The 19,971-nt window shown below is 41.8% G+C and overlaps 1 protein-coding gene across 1 annotated transcript in view; it reads left to right on the top strand.

The window, feature by feature from the left end:
- The window catches only part of Col4a3 (collagen type IV alpha 3 chain), a 132,039-nt gene that overhangs the window by 70,462 nt on the left and 41,606 nt on the right, over window positions 1–19,971 (top strand). Inside the window, exons 14-26 of the mRNA XM_028874137.2 lie at window positions 4,102–4,164; window positions 5,006–5,065; window positions 6,294–6,338; window positions 7,014–7,067; window positions 9,153–9,194; window positions 11,060–11,144; window positions 11,448–11,483; window positions 13,044–13,208; window positions 13,836–13,928; window positions 14,361–14,456; window positions 15,688–15,758; window positions 17,001–17,183; window positions 18,310–18,478. Coding sequence (XP_028729970.1) covers window positions 4,102–4,164; window positions 5,006–5,065; window positions 6,294–6,338; window positions 7,014–7,067; window positions 9,153–9,194; window positions 11,060–11,144; window positions 11,448–11,483; window positions 13,044–13,208; window positions 13,836–13,928; window positions 14,361–14,456; window positions 15,688–15,758; window positions 17,001–17,183; window positions 18,310–18,478 — 1,162 coding nt within the window. The remainder of the gene's footprint in view (window positions 1–4,101; window positions 4,165–5,005; window positions 5,066–6,293; window positions 6,339–7,013; window positions 7,068–9,152; window positions 9,195–11,059; window positions 11,145–11,447; window positions 11,484–13,043; window positions 13,209–13,835; window positions 13,929–14,360; window positions 14,457–15,687; window positions 15,759–17,000; window positions 17,184–18,309; window positions 18,479–19,971) is intronic.

Raw genomic sequence — 19,971 nt, 5'->3', positions numbered from 1 at the left:
TTGACACATGATTTAAATATAAAATAGGCTTTCTAAAAGTAAAAATCATGGGTTTTAATTATAACAAATCCCTAATAATTTTTGTAGTGTAACATACAGGCCATAATATTCACTCATTTATATTCAACTCAGTGGCTTCAATGCTCACTGAGTTGGGCAACCATAATCACTGCCAACCTTTTTTTTCAGTTTTTTTAAAATAATTTATTTATTGAATCTTTGAGAATTTCACATCATGCACCCCAATTCCTCTAACCTCTCAGTCCTTCCATATCCTGTCCTCCTCCTTAGAGTGGCCCAGAAAACAAAAATTAAAAAAAAAAAAGCAAACAAACAAACACAAAGGGAAAAAACAATACAAAACAACAACAACAAAAAAAAAAAACCCAACTCTCTTTGCTCCTCCATCTTTCACACCTCTCCAGCACTTCTTCATTCATCCTGGTGGCATTGGGAACTGTGGTGTGTCGCAACCCTTTTGTCCAATCGGCTTTACTTGAAAATGTTCATTGCAATGAGTCACTGGTCTGGCTCAAGGCCTCTGGTTCCTGGTCCACCATCATCACTGGATCCTCACTGGAACTCCTCTGGGATATCCCAAGGCCACTCTGAGTGTTGGTTTTAAATGCGTGGGAAGAAAGGTCAGAAGCATGACAAAACCCAGTATCAGAGCTTTGTTAGGAGGAAGTGGGATGGACAGAAGAGAGCGTGGCCAGGCCCGGGGCAGAGACTCGTGCAGGAGAGAAAGAGTGGGAGGGAAGAAAGAGCAGAGGAAGAGGGAGGAGTCTGTGTCCAGCTTTTAAGGATTTCCCTGTACATGTGCATGTGGGCTGACAGAGGTACACCATGCATGTGCAGATTGCATGACCACACTGTGCACATGGATGACATAAGAAGTAAGACCCCTTGCTTAGCTACTGTACTGTGCATGTGCGGCCATGCAGCTGGAAGAGTGGCAGAATCCTAACATTCCAGATTTTTTGCTTATTATAAAAAAGCAGGTGAGCAGGAATAGGGGCACCGTTTCTCCCAGAAAAACTGTTTCTAGCTGACTTGGTGGGTGTCAGTTGACTCTTGGGGGTGTACGGAAGGGGGCTCCTGAGGTAGACAGGCATCCTGGGATGGTAGGCTGTCGTCTGCTGCCTTGGATCTATCCATCATTCCTCTCGGGATGATCCTGTGGTTATGGTTCTACAGGGTCCTTCACAAGCTCTAGCAGGTCCTAGATCAGGTAGATGTTAGAGCAGGCCAACCAAGGCCTGGCTGTGGCCCTGGGTGTTGGTTGAGCTGGTCAGTCCAGGCTTCAGGGGCCACCCTGCTCAGACAATGGGCAGAGCCAGCTCCCCTATGCCCATGCCATCAGGGTCAGCTCTCCAGAACCTGTGGTGAGGGTGGGCCCATCTCTGGGGAGAAGGGAAAGCAACTCACTTGCTGCAGCGTCCAGCATCCCGCAATGGGCAGGGCCAGCAAAGGGCAGAGGCAGCTCAGTATGTACCTCTGATTCCATCACACATGGTTCCCATGGCCCTATGAGGCAACACGAGCCACGGACATCAACACAGACCCCAGCTGCATCAGAACCACAGACCCAGACATGGCCCTCATCAGCAGCTTGTACCCGGAAGACGTCCTGGTTCCAGGTAGAAGCACAAGCCACTCAGATAAGGATGGCTCTGGTGGCAGCACACCTCCCGGATACCAACAAGGCCACATGGCTTCCATGTAACCTTTGGTGGCAACACAGACCCAGACATTGTCCTCGGCAGCAATGGGGTTTGGATGTCCATGGCCCCAGGTGGCACTGCAGGCCACTCAGATCGGCACGGCCCCAGCCATAGCATGGACCTGGGACACTAATTTGGCCACAGATCTCAGGCATCCATGTGGCCTTCAATGGTAACAGGAACCTCAGACATCAACACTGATCCTAGATTCATGAACCCAGGCATGGTCCTCCACTGCAGCTCTGACCTGCATGTCAACATGGCACCAGGTAACAGTGCAAGCCACTCGGATCTGCATGGCCCTTAGCCGCCAACACGGACTGTGGTGGCTGACCTGACCAACACACACACACACACACACACACACACACACACACACACACACACACACACACACTGCCCAACTGCAGTGACTCTGAACAGCAAGATATCTGAGTTCAAGAATGGTTCATTTTCTGGATTAAGTCTCCATGGTCCATGCTGCCTTCAATATCTGTGATCAAAGCTGGAGCCAGAGGCAGTGCTGCTGTCCATGATCCATGCTGTGCTGCCAGAGGCCATGATGATATCTGTGATATGTGCTGACACCAGGGACCAAGGTGGGTGTCTATGACCTGAGCTGCCACCGGAAACCATGTGGAAGTCCATGATCCATGCTGTCACAGGCTGCTGCTGTGTTCAAGGAAGCTTCTTTTGCAGTGGTATCGATGACTGCAGACTCATAACTGAGAATGAGAGACATTGAAGGTCCCCCCGTAACAACCTCCACCCCCACCCAAAAAAAGAAACAGTCCAGACAGGAAACTATTGAAGAGAGTCCTTCAAAACTGTGATAAAAATGCTGAAGTGTGGCTCTTCATGAGTGATGGCTTCTGGCAGTGGGGTGGGGAAGGACTCAGTTTTCTTCAAGGGGCTGGCCACCAGGAATTTGACCATGTTCCTATGAGTATATGAGCAATGCAATTTGGACTTGGTGATTTTGGAGGGAGAATGGTGGAGGTAGGGTGTAAGGGTGGGAAGGCCGACCCAGGAGGAATGGGAAGGGAGTGTGGTGGAGTGCATTGTACGAAATTCCAAAATAATTATTAAAAATATGTTGCGGGGGAGAAAAATATTGTTCCAATAAGAGTAATTTTTTAGGAATGAATGTACTTATTGAAAGCTGGTTTGGGCCGGGCAGTGGTGGCGCACGCCTGTAATCCCAGCACTTGGGAAGCAGAGGCAGGCGGATCTCTGTGAGTTCGAGGTCAGCCTGGGCTACCAAGTGAGTTCCAGGAAAGGTGCAAAGCTACACAGAGAAACCCTGTCTCGAAAAACCAAAAAAAAAAAAAAAAAAAAAAAAAAAAAAAAAAAAAAAAAGAAAGAAAGAAAGAAAGCTGGTTTGGTAGTTAAATAATATAATGTAATTTGATCTAAAGGCTACTTTTTTTTTTTTTTTTTTTACATTTTCAGCCCATATTTTATTGCTAAAAAATATACACAGATGCAGAGTTTCCAACTCTCACAACAGTTTCTTCTCCAAAGGATCAAATTTCTTCAACCTTCCCAAAGATACATAGCTAGGTTGAGAAGCTGCCTCTTGGGGTGCTTCGAACCCTCAATAAAGTTCTCTTAACATTATCTCCTACACCAATGGCACCATGGAATCAGCAACACCTGTGCTTGAAGGGCAGGAAACAGACTCTCAAGGAGATTATTTTGCTATTCTTGATCTTCTTCATTATATAGACAGGTGGATTTAAGGTTCATGGCCAGACCAGTACTGTTGTTTAAGGGTTACCAACATGCTGAGATAATACTTACCTGATCCTTGGGATGCTGGTACCAGGGATTAGCTCCAAGGCCAAGAGCTCTCCTCATCTAACTACCAAGCACAAAAGCACATTGTAATTAAGGACATAGTAGATCTACTCCAAAGGTGACAGAATGTTTTGAAAACCATCAATAGTCATAACTATATTCTGACCTTAAAGGAATCTAGAAGTCTGAGCTCTACCAAATACCATGTGATGTTTGGTTTTCCTGTGTTTTATATTTTCATTTACCTTAGTGGATGATTCGAAACCGAGTTTTAGAAGAACTCGGATCTTACACCTTTCTTGGCTGGCAGATGTAATAGTAGCTGACAAAGAATATTTCTCCTGGGGGATGCACAAAGGATACTTTTCCTCTTAAAGGTTGCAATAGTGTTAATGTAAGCTCCTGTGTACAATGTGAAAGATGAGACACAGGAAGAGCCAGTGTGCTGCTGTCATGCATGCGGCCCAGTCTTGGTTTTCACACCTAGTTTCACTGGACAGAGGGAGTTTCCAAATTCAGCTCGTCGAATCTCATTTGGTTGGTTTGGGATAATGACCTTGAACTGTACTTACGACAGGATTTCGAGGGGGAGAAAGGAGACAAGGGAGAGATGGGTGAACCTGGACGTCCTGGACCTCCGGTAGGTCATTTAAGTCATTTTCTTCCTATGACACATAAAACAGAACCTTAGTACGTATTGTTGAGATTATTTTTATTCTTCGACAATTTTATACAGGTATACAATGTCTCTTGATTATATCCACTTACGACCCCCCTCTCCAGCTCCTGCTACTCCTTTGAACATACACCCTACCATCTTCGTGGCTTATTATTTATCAGTAACCCACTGAATGCAATCGTTATCCTTTTTTTGATGAATGTTCAACCTTTAAATATTGATACTAACTAAAACACAGGGCCCAGGAATATTCTAGAATTGTCTTGAGGCCTTCCTTTTCTAGGTGAAATCTCTGCACTATTTTATGTCGAACTTGCCTATGGCACCTGCTTTTGAGTATCTATTTAAAACTAATTCTTTTTCAACATTACATTTTTATTGATTATTTGGAAATTTCACATAATGCACCCCAATCACGTTCACTTCCCTGTCCTCCCAGGTCCACCCCTGACCCTTATGACCTCCCCAAAAAACAAAAGAAGAAGAATAAAAAATACCAAGTCCAATTTGTGTTACCCATAGACTCACTGGAGCGTGGTCAAAGTCCCAGTGGCCAGCCCCTTAAAGGAAACTGAGTCCTTCCCCACCCCACCCCTGCCAGAAGCCATGCACTGTGAACAGCTACACTTCAGCATTCCTACCACAATTTTTAAGATAAAACTACTTCTTGTAATAAGATTTCTCTTTTAGATTATTTCATTTTAAATATGGCCAATAGAAGGAACAGATTATTTTTTTAATCAATGAAAGTACAAAATTAGAAAGTCCATTTCTAAAGCATTTCATAACTCTAATCACACAGGGGCCACCTGGAGACTCCTACGGATCAGAAAAGGGTGTGCCTGGAGAGCCTGGTCCAAGGGTAAGGAGGCAATTCAGCGCCATGTACAGCCCAGGGAAGGCAGGACGTGGGACTCTTTGGGTTACAGAATGAGATGCTCCAGTTAGCAATAGTGTTTGTTTGTTTAATGTTTTTAAGTTTTGGTAGATGGGATTTTTTTCCAAATATCTGAAAAGTTCAAGACTAAAACAAGCCCTGGACACTGAACCTGAAAGCTGGGGCTCTTCTCTGGGTACCAGGCCTATTCTGTCCAAAAAAAAAAAAGATCTTCTGTGAAAGGGGAAAGGAAGAAGGTACAGCCCCAGATAACTTCAGGCTAATGATATCTGAGAAGAAACTACAAATACTTAAACACACACACACACACACACACACACACACACACACACACACACACCTCTATAGAAAACTCCAGAGATTGAATTGGATTGGCCTAGCTTGCTCATGTGTCTCACACTGCAACAATGGCTGCAGCCACAGGGAAAGGTGTCTGATTGGCTAGTCAGTGGGCTCCTGTGGATGAGAACACATCCGAACCAGCCAGAGTAGAGACAGACAGCTTCCAAAGAAAAGTAGGGTATAGTGTGTCTGGAAGTGGGACGCTGGGAATACTGAAGCAGTTGAGGCCCACTTCCCCACTCAGCTCCATTTTGGAAGATTTAAACAGATAGATGCAGCATATAAAACCCCTAAAAAGCATGGGTTGAGAAGAAAGTAGAGTGGGGATGTTCAAGGAAAAATGATTCCAGCTTGCCTGATTTTTAATACTATCAGAAAGGATCCATACCATAACATTTCATCTTAAAGCCATATCTGCTCAGACACCACACTATTTAAATATTTATCTAGAATTTAAGAATTTGCATCTCAAATCAATAAGTAAACACAGCCTTCTTTCTAAATTCCTCATGCACCTCTCTGGTGCTTCCCTGAATCTCCTTCTAATATCAGGATGAGAAAAGAACTCCACTCAAAACTTAGCTATCTCCTTCTCTCCCTCCTTTTGACTCTAAAATCACTGATCCTACCTGGCTTCCTTTCCACCTGCCCTGGTAAGAGATGCCCATTACTTGTAAGATTAGGAGTCTTACCTTATAAAATCAGTGAGGAACCTCCCTGGGGCTTTCTTACCTGCTGTCTAAAGGAGATTGTACCATGGATGTTTTCTGTTTACTAAAGTCAACCAGTTTAACTTTACTAAGACTTAAGTGGGTTTTGTTTTTTGTTTGTTTGTTTGTTTGTTTTTTAGGGAAAACCTGGAAAAGATGGTGCTCCTGGCTTTCCTGGCACTCAGGTAAAACTTGCCTGTTGATCTCATGGAAGTAGCAGTGATAGCCATAGATGAACATTAATTTGAGAGTCATCAGGTAATTTCAGCTTTTGCAGACTATGCGTGGTCCTATAGACCCACTGTGGAAAGGTCAACTAAACACACTTAACGCTATGCCAGACACAGCAAGACCAGTACTGTGTGACCTTCTCAGACATGGTGTCCACAGCAGCTGATCTCTCAGAGTAGCCGAGTAGTTATTGGAGGCTGGGAAGGTGGTGAGTCGGAGGGAGAGGAAGTGGTTAGTCAGTGGGTACAGGAGTTACATTTATTCTCAGGCACAGTCCACAGTAAGATAACCATAATCAACAATGATGTGTTGTCTACTTGAAAACAGTTTAGAGGATTTTTTAACACCAATAAAATGATAGACAAATGAGAGAGTAGATATGCTAGTTCCCTGACCTGATGAACACACAAAGTACACAATCTAGTAGACACAACGTGCCTATATAGACCACAACCAATGTGATCTTGAAATATCACATTGTAAACCAAATGTTTCTACAACTCTTACATATTGATTTTGAAAATAAATTTGGAATATTTAAAAATTGAATAAGTTCAGACTGCACAAGCTTCATACAGATGCAATTGCCTCATGTCTTCTGATCTCCTGCCCTTTGATCTTTTCTACAGGGAGCCAAGGGCAACAGGGGCCTTCCTGGGCTAATGGGTGAAGCTGGCATTAAGGTAACAGCCCCTCTTCAGCCTTTTCCAACTGGTTGGGCATTGCCTACCTCCCCAGGAACAAGGAATTGCAATCACATGCTTTATAAAAATACGTTAGCTTCAAAAAAAAAAAAAAAAAAAAAAAAAAAAAGCCGGGCGGTGGTGGCGCACGCCTTTAATCCCAGCACTGGGGAGGCAGAGCCAGGCGGATCTCTGTGAGTTCGAGGCCAGCCTGGACTACCAAGTGAGTCCCAGGAAAGACGCAAAGCTACACAGAGAAACCCTGTCTCGAAAAAAAAAAAAAAAAAAAGTTAGCCGATGTTGAATTGAAGAGAACTTTTTGAGTCTGTCTTTCAAGGGCTCCACATATTTAAAAAAAAAAAAAAAAAAAGCTGTCAGTATCACTGACCATTTCATGTGCCCGGTCAAATGCTCCTGAGATATTCCTACTTGATCCCAAAGTCATTCCTGGGAAATGGGTGTGAGTCCCATTTCACAGATGAGAAGGTTGTCTTTTGTGGAACACCTCTCTCATAGCAGACTTTTGCGGGCCCTCTCCCCTTCCCCACCACCTTTCGACAATGCTTACTTTTCCCTTGAATGTAATCCAAGATCTCACACGTTGTGGTTCACAGATCCCTTCCAGTCTGTCTTTCTAAATTTCAATTTCCGTTAGGTTTTGTTGATGTTGTTCTACTCCTTTTCATTTCAATTTATTTATTTATTGGGAGAGGACACACGAATCAGAGCCCACTTGTGGAGGTCAGAGGACAACTTGTTGGGAGTTGCTTCTCTCTTCTACTGTGTGGGTTTGGGGAATCAAACTTGGATCGTCAGGCTTGGTGGCAGGCACCTTTACCCACTGAGCCATCTTGCCAGCCCATATTGCTTTTTCTTCTTCTTTTTTCAATTATGTTTCTGTTAACAAAGTATTGTGATCAAAAGCTGTGACCTGACCTTTGGTCAGGAATCTAAGAGGATCATCAAGTGGCATGTTCTCAGTCTTCAATGATGAATTGATAAGCATGTGAAGTAAGGGCTATGGATGCTGACCAGACAGTCTGTCAGACCTATGGAAAAAGACTCCTCCTCTTGGGCCATTCCCTCTGCATCTCTCTCTACAGTGCTGGTTACCATAGTGATGTCTGTGCTTTCGTAAAGCAAGATGGTTCACTCTTGTGTCCAACAGGGGATTTCCCCTGTGGAACAACACAAACTTATTCTGTTGATAATTGATAGTGGTTTGAAAAGAAATGAAAGACATTTGTAGTCTTTTTTTTTTATCACATTTCTTTGAATGCTGGAGAGTAAAATAATAATAGGAGCCAGAAAAAAATCTTAGCTGTTAAGCATATTTGCTAAGATGAAAGGACAGATGAACATTTCGAGAAGGTCCTCAAGGAAGAACTAAAACACTGTTCTGTGTGGTTGATGTTGAGGCTAGCTGGCTCAGTACTCTCTAGTGAAGTATCAGCTCCTTAGGAGGAGGAGATCAGAAAAGGCCCACAATAGCAGGAATCCATCTGGTCATTGAGGTCGTCTAGTCTGGACCCTGGAACCTCAGCCTGGGTCATGTGTCCCTGAAAGGTCACAATCAGCTAACTGTGTAATGTATTCCACACCACCTGCCTCTGATACGCTGCCGATGCTCACAGATAATTCACATATGCAAAGATATACGTCCAGATTCAAATGTGCCTTTTAATAATCAGTCCTGGCAGAATTTTGGATTGCCCCTCTTCAAACAAAGAAGGTTGGGTACTTTGGGCATTAACTGCAACCCTGGCCTGACTGTCCTACAACTACAGTCTGTGTGAGAATATGGACATGCAAGGCTTATGACCCCATGGTAAAGGGGGCGTAGAGGGAAGGCGGAGGACAGACAGGCTTACATTCCCATCTTCCCAGCCTTGGAGACAAACTCCACCTAGACAAGGGCTGGCCAGGAAGATGACTTAAAGGCAATGCCCCTGTAATCTGGCTTGTACATTAGACCTCAACGACACGACCATACTATTAACTTGTTGTCGAACCTTGCGGGTTTTTTTTAAACTAGGCTACTTTGTGCTTGCATATTCATTCACCTGTAACTGTCTTTCTATGCAGGGATGGAAAGGAGACTTTGGCCCTCCAGGATTTCCTGGTCCAGTAAGTGTAACTAGAGATAACAATGTCTTTCAAGCACTAAGCAACTTTTGAACCAGCATTTTTCATTAACTGTTATGATGAGTATGAGAGCATTGACATTTTTATCAAGCCCAGGCAAAAACCAGGTGTTGTCATTATTTACCCATTTGCCAATGGGTAAATATATAGATTTGGTTATGTTTGGTCCCTAGAATGTACTAATGAAGTCCATCTTGGACTCTGAACAGGAAAAAAAAAAAAAACCCAACTTGGCCTCATCACAATTTGTTCAAGGTGATCCTGCATTCTCAAAGTGTATGAAGAAGGCTGCTACTGAAGACAGCTAGGGGACCTGGGGACAAGAGAGCCCGGTCCTTCTTTTTGCATGGCCCACTTTCAACAGCAGGCAGCTAAGGCTCAGCCACGGGTTTAAGGCAGGTCAGCAAGAACCAGTCCCTACAACTGAAGCTCCACTGCCCTGGGAGCATCACTCTGCCTAGCACAGACATGAGTTTGATGACACGGCGGGGCTCATGAGGAGAATGAGAGGGAACCACTGGCTTTCACGTCTACGCGTTCTTCCAAAGCAGTCAGTCTCCTGGCCAATGTGCTGAGCGGGGTTTCTGTGTCTGACTTTACAGGTTGTAAAAATGATCCAGGATGGCAAAGGGTCATGAGATGCATCTTGGTTAAAACTATAATTCTCAGGCTGGAGAGAGATTAAAAGTACCTATTGCTCTTTCAGGGGACCTGAGTTTGGTTCCTAACACCCACACTGGGCAGCACATAATTACCTGTGATCCCAACTTCAGGGGATCTGAGCCTCTAGCCACTTTGGGAATCTGCACCTACATGCACAATCCCCAACCCCCCCTACACACACACACACACACACACACACACACACACACACACACACACAAGTAATAAGTGAGATGCTGAAGAGATGTGTTGGCAGTTTAAAAAAATCAGTTAACTTGTCTTTGCAAAGGACCTAGGCTTGGCTCCCAGCACAAACATGATGGTTCATAACCATCTATCACTCCAGTTCCAGGGGATCCAATGCCCTCTTCTGGTCTCTGAGTGCTGAACACATGAGTGGTATACATATATACATGCAGGCAAACCCTCATGTAAATAAAAAAAAAAAGTCATTTTTTTAAAATGCAGTTCTCAGACCCCCAAGCTACATAACTTAACTCACTGAATGAAGGCAGGTCCCCAAAATCTGTATCTTTCAGATACAAGTCACCCCCACCCCCACCCCCACCCACCCCCCACCCCCGCCAAAAAAAAAAGCTTTTATGGAATTGCAGGAAAATGTGATGGGCTACTTTACTCTGTGAAATTATAAACTGTAGCAGAGTCCAATACCCAGCAGACAAATACACATAACTGTGGAACCTATGATGATCTCTATTATGTCATTGTTACTGGTAACTTTTGTGATTTAATATATGAAGCTCAAATAAACGTTCTTGTTACTTTATTTTTTAAGTCAACAAATAAATCAATTTCTTAGTTGAATCGCGTCATAAAATGTATTTCTAGGGCTAAGGCCCAGTGCTTACATGCACAAGACCCTGAGTTTGATTACCATCACAGAAAAAAAAAAATAACTTAAAAAATGTAATTAAATTAAATGTAGTTCTAGTTGAAAGCCTAGGATATAACTGATGATAACAGAAAGGTTATTTTTGTCTTTACATTCATACACTGTATGGGCATGGCCACTATATTTTTGCTAATATAAAATCCTCTGAACTCAGGAAAACAAGGAAATCATTTTTTTTTAGGCCAGAATGAAGAGACTGAAGTAATGGGGTTGGTGAGCAATCCTCCAGTAACTATTTCTTACTTATTTATTCTTTGCCTTCCCCTTTAAGACAGAATATTATGATGCATACCTGGAAAAGGGAGACAGAGGAATGCCAGGCCCACCTGGGCCCAAAGGTGCTCGTGGTCCACAGGGTGAGGATGTACTTCTTCCCAAGCCTTTACCATCATTGTGTCTTCCTTTCAAAGTGATGAGCTGTATTTATTTATAGAACTATGATAGTTTCCAGGTGAGGGGGGAAGGGGAATTCCTACTTGACATCAGTGGATATGTCTTTTTGTGTTTTCAAATTTTCATATTTTACACGGAAATTATGTTAGTGGTATGCCTTAAAAGTTGAATGGCTACTACAGCGATGTCATCATAGAAGATTTAAAGAATGGACAGGAAGCACCCAAAACTTGACAAACAATTTTAATTGATGTATGTATTCCCAGGTCCTAGTGGTCCCCCTGGAGTTCCTGGAAGTCCTGGTATGTTTGTGTTTCTTTGAGTACACATAAAAAAAGGTATTAAAAAGGGAAAAAAAGCCACTGTTTTTGTAAGTTCATATTATTAATAAAAGACAAATTTCCATGTATTGATTTAAATGTGTTTCTAGCTCCTTAACAGTTATCTTTGTGGGCAATGTTGGAAATGTTTCAGGCGTTGAAACAAACTGATGAAGTCATTCTCAATTTTAAGTATAAGCATATAACTTTGGGGTATGAGCAGGAACCCTGATCCTCAGTGGTAGCACAAAGACAGAAAACACCGATGTCACAGCAAGTGGGTTTGTTGAAAATAATCATTTTTGTTCAATAATACAAGGCCTACAGGGATGCCTACATTATAATTAAACTTTTTCTGTAAAGTTGTTTTGTTTTGTTTTGTTGTTGTTGTTTGTTTGTTTGTTTTTGTTTTTGTTTTCAAGACAGTTTCCCTGTATAGCCCTGACTGTCCTGGAACTCTCTCTGTAGACCAGATTGGCCTGGAACTCAGAGATCCACCTGCCTCTGCCTCCTTGAGTGCTGGGATTAAAGTATGCGCCACCATGTCTGGCACTTTTTCTGTAAAGCTTTACATTTTCATCTCTGAGTCATTTGAATGTTTACCCTCCAGGAGATAAAGAATAGCATTAGAGATGGGTTCACAGGATCCTATCAGTGGTGACTGTACCATGTTTTTTTTAAAAGAGGCAAATTTAACAGATACAGAAATTGACCAATAAGGTGTGTGCCTGTATAAACCTGCTTCATACACACATGTATATACACTTATGTATACATGTTAGCAGTGGGTATCTCCTGAAGCTAGAATGAGCAGCACCTAAATAAGGATTTAAGAAGACTTCCTTCTCCACCCCAAGACCCTAAGGAAAGCACTGTCTCCTTTAAGAAGACAGTGAACAGAAAATTACAAGATTCTGAAGCAGATAACAATCAGAAGGATTTTTGTTTTAGGCTCAATTAAAACCCCAGCTGGTTTCTTAGCTTGTTGGTGGTGGTATCACTCCTCTAAATAGTTCAATTGTTTATGAGGCAAGAAGTTCAAGATGGCCCCTCTTCACAACATAGACTAGAGTTGGGTCTATACCATCTAGCCTAGCATCCTCTACATAGACATACCTGCCTTCCCCACCTTTTTATGGTGGAAATACATTTTAATTACAACTTGTTCGTTCTCACTTGGGAGTGCCAAAATTAAGCATCCTCTAGTCTCTAATTTAAAAAAAAAAATCTATAAAATAACACATATGCAAGAATTCCTCACAAGTCCTCATACATGTCTACAGCACATTCCAGACTCTGTTTCGGCTACTTGTAATAAATCAGATGAGTCTTCTTGTGGGAATGGGCTGTTTTGCACATTGTCTTAATATGACATCATCTAACAAGGCCACCAAGGAAGGAAGGATATTCACTTTTTATTTTGCATGCTTTGTCAACTGTACAATGCTTGTAAATAAGACTGTATTTTTCTGTTTTCAACTGAAAAATAATCATAGTAGTCAGAAGAAAAATAAAACATTACAAATGGCTCTTTCTTCCAAGGAATGTCAAGGCCTGGCCTCAGAGGACCCCCTGGATGGCCAGGCCAGAAAGGAAGGAAAGGGGAAAGAGGACCCCCTGGAAAAGACACTATGGGCCCTCCTGGACCCCTGGGCTGCCCTGGTTTCCCAGGTCCACCAGGCCCACCAGGACCTCCCGGACGTCCAGGTAAAGATGTAAAATGGAATATTTAGGAGTTCATTACCCTATGGCAGATAGGTGCCACAGAACTTCCTAAGAACCACCACATCAAACCCATCTAAACTCAGACACAGTCACATGTGCCAGTGTATGGTCCTAGAAAGTATAAATCAAACAATGCATCTTTATAAGGGCTGGTCAGCATGCCTCTTCTCAGCTGTAGATAAACTTCTAAAGATTCGGCTTCCACCAGAAGGATGAAGGAAATGCATGTAAAATTATATGTGTATTTAAGTTTTGCTTTTCGGGAAAAGTTTTGGGTGCTTCCTGTCCATTATTTAAATCTTCTATGATGACATCACTGTAGTAGCCACTCAACTTTTAAGGCATACCACTAACATAATTTTTGTGTAAAATATGAAAATTTGAAAACACAAAAAGATATGTGTGTGTGTGTGTATGTGTTTGATGGTAGTGTTGTTGTTGTTCTTTTGTGTTGTGTCAATGTTGATAGTTGAACCCAGGGCCTCATGCATCTCTTGCCTGTTAGATTGCATTCTAATCACTGATATACTCAGACACACACACACACACACACACACACACACACACCGGGGGAAAAAAAAACTGATCTCTGATGGTGTCTTTTCCTAGGTGACGTTGTTTTTCACCCAGGTCCACCTGGTGACCACGGAGTGCCAGGCAATATAGGACCTCCAGGAGACCCAGGAATTGATGGGCCCAAAGGTTTGTTCGAACCCAGCGTTATTCTATATAAAAAGTCCCCTCCACCTCCGCTTCCCTGGTTTTCTTTTTTCCCTCTCTAAGCGGCAGTGATTTCAAATAGTCAGAGAATGACTTCTTTTCCAAACAAATTACCTAGAAGTATTCACTTATCTGTAAGTCGGTAATTCATTTAGCATGCTGAGCCTAAAGTGAGAGTCTATCCTACGTGCACAGGGAGAAACTGAAACAGTAGAGGCTGTGTGTAGATTCTTGACTCTCCTCTCTCAAAAAGTCATAGCTCACAAGAGAGTGTGCGTGTAAATGTAAATGAATACAGTGGTTAGTTTCACAACATTAGAAAAAAATGTTCAAATAAATGCTGGTGGGTGGGGACTACCTGTCCTTTCTGAGCGCTCTGTGTGACAGTGACAGCTGTCCACTGTCCCCTCGCAGGAGAACCAGGCCTCCCGTGCACGCAGTGCCCTTGCATCCCAGGGCCCCCTGGTCCCCCTGGATTGCCAGGATTAGATGGTGTCAAAGGAATCCCAGGTATGGACAATTTGCATGAAAATGTGTAGCTTTGTAAAGACAGAAAAGTAAACAGGCTGGGGCATTAGGAAGGGTATTGGGTTGCCTGGATGTCCTAATGAATTTAGAGAGTTCTGAAGACACTATGTTACCATGAAGGCAGCCAAAATGTCATAAGCCTGGTATTATTTTTTTCCCAGTTCCATTTGGGTAGCTGAATTCTAGTGAAGACTCCCCTCACCTGGGAACTGTAAAAAAGAGTCCTGCAGGGAACCCACAGATAAAGCAAGGGAACTACTTTGCCAAACACACAGCCCTTTTCAGTCCCAGTTTTGAGAGAGTTGAGGACATATGCAGTATTTATTTTTCTTGTAAGGATGTGAGTGCAATAAAAAAAACAAAAACAAAAAAAACAAAAAACTAGCAGCCGGGCTCACAGCTCTGGGGGCCACAGCGGTAAGAAAGATTTAAAGGAAGCCTGAAGGGTACATTTTAGAAGTCTATCAGTCATCTGGCTTCCCTCTATCACACTCCAGCATTTTAAGTTCTTTTTCATAAGAAAGATGTTTATTTAAAATCTCAAGTTGTTTTATTTTATATTAGGTCCATTGCTAATTCAAAAAATTGCTAAATCAGTTTGTGAAGGGGAAAAACATCATCAGCTATGTTAGCTTTCTGTCTCTGGACAGACAAAAGAATCACACGTTTGGAGAGCTGAATATCTGAGGATACTCCTTTATCATCGATGACAGTAGCTAAAAGTCGAAAATGTAACTTCTATAACTAAAAGCAGCAGTTAACTAAAAAAAAAAATTAAAAAAAAAATTGATAGCCTGGTCAGATAATAGTCAAAATAGTTTTCAGGTGAATCTATACATCTACATGTATTGATATGTATGTTGTATGATTCTAAAGTGGTATATACATGAGTCTAATGAATTTATGAATGTAAAATTTTATAATATGTACTAAAATTGAGCCAACATTGACTTTCTGATGGTAGATTTACAGTTCTCATTTTCTCCTATATAGTTTTCTTTCAATGAGCACATATATTATTTTTATTATAAGAAAAATAAAGTTGCAAGGTTGAGAGGGCTAGGAAGCTGGGATCTAAGTGTCTCCCGGTTGACAACTTGTGACTGCCTGGATATTGTAGGATGGAAATTCTCTTTCTGTCCTCACAAGGAAATGTGTTTTCTCCATACACTGCACTGCTCTGTTCAACAGATCGTAATAAATTGCTTTGCAGGAGAACGAGGTGCACCTGGTATGAAAGGAAACCCGGGGTCCCCTGGAAGCACAGGTCTCCCAGGATTTCCAGTAAGATTTCATGGTTATAAACTTGAGCGTCAGCTTGGAAAGCTGAGCCCTCTGGAAGTATGGCTGCATCGCACATGGGTCAGCAGTCCAGGGCAGTGTTAGGTCTTTAACTCAGAAAACCAAAGGTGCTTCGCAGGTACTTGTTGAGAAAATAAGCAATTTAGTACATTTATTTATCCATATGTCATTTTTAGTGGCAGCAGAGATAGAAGGGAGATCATTGCCTGGGGCTGAGTGCAGAAACAGATTTTGACACTAAATGGGTTGAGGGTAACTAGGGGAGCAATGAAGATGTTTTAATGCTTATTATGGTTAATATCATTGAATTTTACTGGTACATAATTATATATTTATACATATATGATCAATTTTATGGTATGTAGTTTATACCTCAATATAGTTGTTAAAACTGATCATCTGTCATTATACTATGTTATATATAATCCTGTTACTAATCCTATTCATTATTATAATGAATCAGAAAGCTATATTTGACAACTAAGCGATGCATGTCAGACTGTATCAGCATTCAAACATAGTCTGAATTATGATGATGATGAGGATATGGCATGTAGAATTTCTACAGCTACATCAATGAAGTAATTATTGTTTGTATCACATTGACTTCTACTGTCTAGGTGACTTCTTTTTCAGTTTGGGAAGTTCAAAAGCAAAACAAAATAAATAAAATGTTTGACATTGTATTTGTGAGACCAAAAAAAAATCATGTTAACAGTTAAGCTTGGTGGCTTATACCTGTAATCCTAACACTGGATACTGAGACAGGATTACTGTAACTTCAATGTCAGCCTGGTCCACAGTTTGAGACTGTCTTGAAAAGCAGCCTCCCCCCCCACACCCCCCCCCAAAAGTAATGTATGCTAAAAGATATCCATGTTCTAGTATTTACCACTAGAGCCCAAGACAGACTCAGAGACTAGGGAGGGCACATGGGCATTCTGTGATAGGGGCACTGGGCTGTCTACTCTTCAGAGAGTGGTGTCATGGGTCTTTGTGTTGCAATAACTAATCAATGAGATATGTATTTAGTAGTGTGTGCATATGAGGTGTTTTATATAAACATACAACTACTTTTGTCTGTCAACATACAAATATTAAGTGTATTTTAGGAGGAAATCCATGTTTATGAAAATTAAAAAGTTCTTATTGATAATGTGTTTAAGACTGACCAAGGACAGTGTTACCAAAACAGAAAGTTGACTCACTTTTGTGTCGCCATAGGGATTCCCAGGTGACCAAGGGCATCCAGGACTGAAAGGAAGCAAAGGGGAAACACCTCTACCCTGGGGGCAAGTGGGTGACCCAGGCGATCCTGGGCGCAGAGGTCAGCCAGGGAGAAAGGGCTTCGATGGAACTCCCGGAAGTCCAGGAGCAAAAGGATCTCCAGGACCTAGGGGGGAACCGGTTCGTATCTGGGAATTTTTTTTAATACTTTTCCCACTCTGTAGTAAAATGCTCAGAAATTAGGAGATAACGTGGTCACCAAAAATACTGAGTTCTTCACTCTAGCCACAGAACAAGGCATCTTCAAGATAGCAGTAGTAACCCAAGCAAATATATGGCATTTTGACCAAATAAATAAGCTCCTTTCAAAGGCTTAGCCCAATTGAAACTTTACACCTGTAATGACTCTGGTTCACACCCTATATCTCATTATGTGGATCAAATTCACCTGTAGAAAAGCACCAAAAATGGGAATAAGATATGGCTCAGTTGGCAGAGCCCTTCCTAGCATAGAGGAAGCTCTGGATTTGATCTTCAACAGGGAATAAATGGGGCATGATTGCACATGGCTGTAATCCAAGCAGGGAGGAAATCATAGCAGAAGTTCAAGGTCATTCTTAGCTACATAGGAAGTTCTAGGGCAACATGAGCTATGTGAGATCCAGTCTCAGAAAAATAAGAAGGGCAGGGATGAAAAGGAGAAAGGGAAAAAGGAAAAAAGAGAAAATTACTAGCAAGGGAAATTTTTAGTGCGCATTTCTGGGGTTATTCTTATTCTAAATGCATAAAAGATAAAATATTTAAAGATCTGTTCGTCAAAAGAAGAGCTAAAATGTTTAAAACACTTCAGTTCATGCAAATGTTATTCTCTTCATTGGATAGAATTTCTCACACATTCAACTGAAAATGTCATAGAGTCCCTCGATGTACCTGTGAGAAGTTTGCCCAAATTAATCTACAAAATGCCAGCTTTTCCACTTTTCCAAAGGGTTAATCAGATTTATCTAATAAAAATGATCTCATGTGGGACAGTTTGACGAAACTTGGTAAGCAAGTTTAAAGATTTACTACACACACACACACACACACACACACACACACACACACACACATCACTCATTTACAGATTACTTAGCAAGGTGAATCTGACTGCCTCAAATGTATATGGTAGGCAGTTTTTTGTGGCGCATCTACAGGACCAGGGATTCCAGGACAGTCTTGCTTGTCCCCCTATTTGGGCTAATACTGATCTGCGGTAAGGAGATACTGAACTGAGTCACCACCAAACACATTCCTGTTGTCACAGGCCCTGAGTGGAAGGAAAGGAGACCAGGGACCTCCAGGGGCTCCTGGACCCCCGGGGCCCCCAGGACCTGCAGGACCAGCTGGACCACCGGGCTATGGACCTCAAGGAGAAACAGGTCCAAAGGGAACGCAAGGAGCTCCTGGAGCCCCGGGACCACCTGGAGAAGCCGGTTGGTTAGTTTTTTTCCAGTCTTGCTTTTCTGTGAAGTGGGGGATGGTTCCCACAGTCCACAAAGCTCCTTCAGAACTAATGAATATACATGTAAATTTGTTCCTGCCAAATATGTCTCTTCAGTGACTGGGAAAGGACAAGTAAAGACATGACAGAGAAAATCCAATTTCCCTGTCACAGGCAGCTCAACTGAAACTTCTGTAATCATCAGTATCTATGACTGATATCAATACACAGAATGAATGCATTCCAAGGGTTAAGTAGAACTCATTACAAGATACTCAGGAGAGGCAAAAAAGCAAAAATCAAACAAAAAAAAAACCAACTAAATTAAATTAAAATAAAATGAATTAATTGATCTGAAGAAGTCTTGGACCTGTGACTCCAAGTTACAAACAAAACTTCAAAATAGCTAAGATACATGAAAAATCATTGATAATAATTTTAAAGCCCATATGATTTGGGGGACCTACAGGTACTGAAAGTAATTCTCTGTCCAGGACAAACAGGTTCTTATAGTGGAGTGCTCTCAACAAGTAATGCCTGTGTGGTCATTTAGCGTCATTTACTGTCACTTTAAACAGAGATTGTTAGGAAACCCATGCTGTCCAGATCATCATAGCATATTCTCTATAGCAAGATTTGGGTACCACTCCAGAGTGTTCGTTTATGTCATCAAATGAATACATACTTTCATCCACATGTACATAAAGCTTACTTTATTATATTTATTTATTTATGTATTTATTTTACTTTGGAGGCTGCTGTTCTAATCCAGGGACTTAGCACACTGTATGGAAGTCCAAACCTAGCCCATCGGTGGATTTTATGTGGTCCAAAAGTTAAGAATGATTCCTACATTTTTTTTAACAACTGAAGAAAATTCTAACAACATTCTGTTACACATAAAAATTTATAAATTCCAAATCACAGTGTCCATACATGAGGTTATTGGAATTTAACCACACTTCTGTGTTCTCTATGGCTGCTGCACAAGGACAGAATTAATGTGGTTGTAACAAATCAGAACTACAAAACACAAATTATTTACTGTCTGGACCTTTATGTAGTTTATTGACTCCTGTTTAATCCTTCATCCAACCCTCTTCTCTTCTTTCTAAATATGAATCTAAATGAAGGGACTCATTATCATAAAGTACATTGTCAAAATTTCCCGTTGTGTACTGGAATTATATTTTTTTATTAATATACGGCTGTGAGAAGACTAATCACCAACATGGTTTAACACTGGCCACTATGCTCAGAACACTGCCTTGAACCTTTATCTGCCAGGTCATCATTATTTCCACAGTGACAAATAAGGAACTTCTCAAAGAGGTTAAGAAATGTGTCCAAGCTCACGGAGCTCGCAAACAGCAGTGCCAAGCTTCAAACCCGAGCCGAGCATGCCCATTCACATTTGCTGTTTTGGTCAATATACCACACTAGCTTCCCATGAATACCAACTGTCCAATAAGCTGGTACCCCATC

Source organism: Peromyscus leucopus, chromosome 13 (assembly GCF_004664715.2).
Source record: "Peromyscus leucopus breed LL Stock chromosome 13, UCI_PerLeu_2.1, whole genome shotgun sequence".
In the NCBI taxonomy this organism is placed as follows: Eukaryota; Metazoa; Chordata; class Mammalia; order Rodentia; family Cricetidae; genus Peromyscus; species Peromyscus leucopus.
Note: the sequence above shows the minus strand (reverse complement) of the source record. Positions and strands in the feature narration are given on the sequence as shown.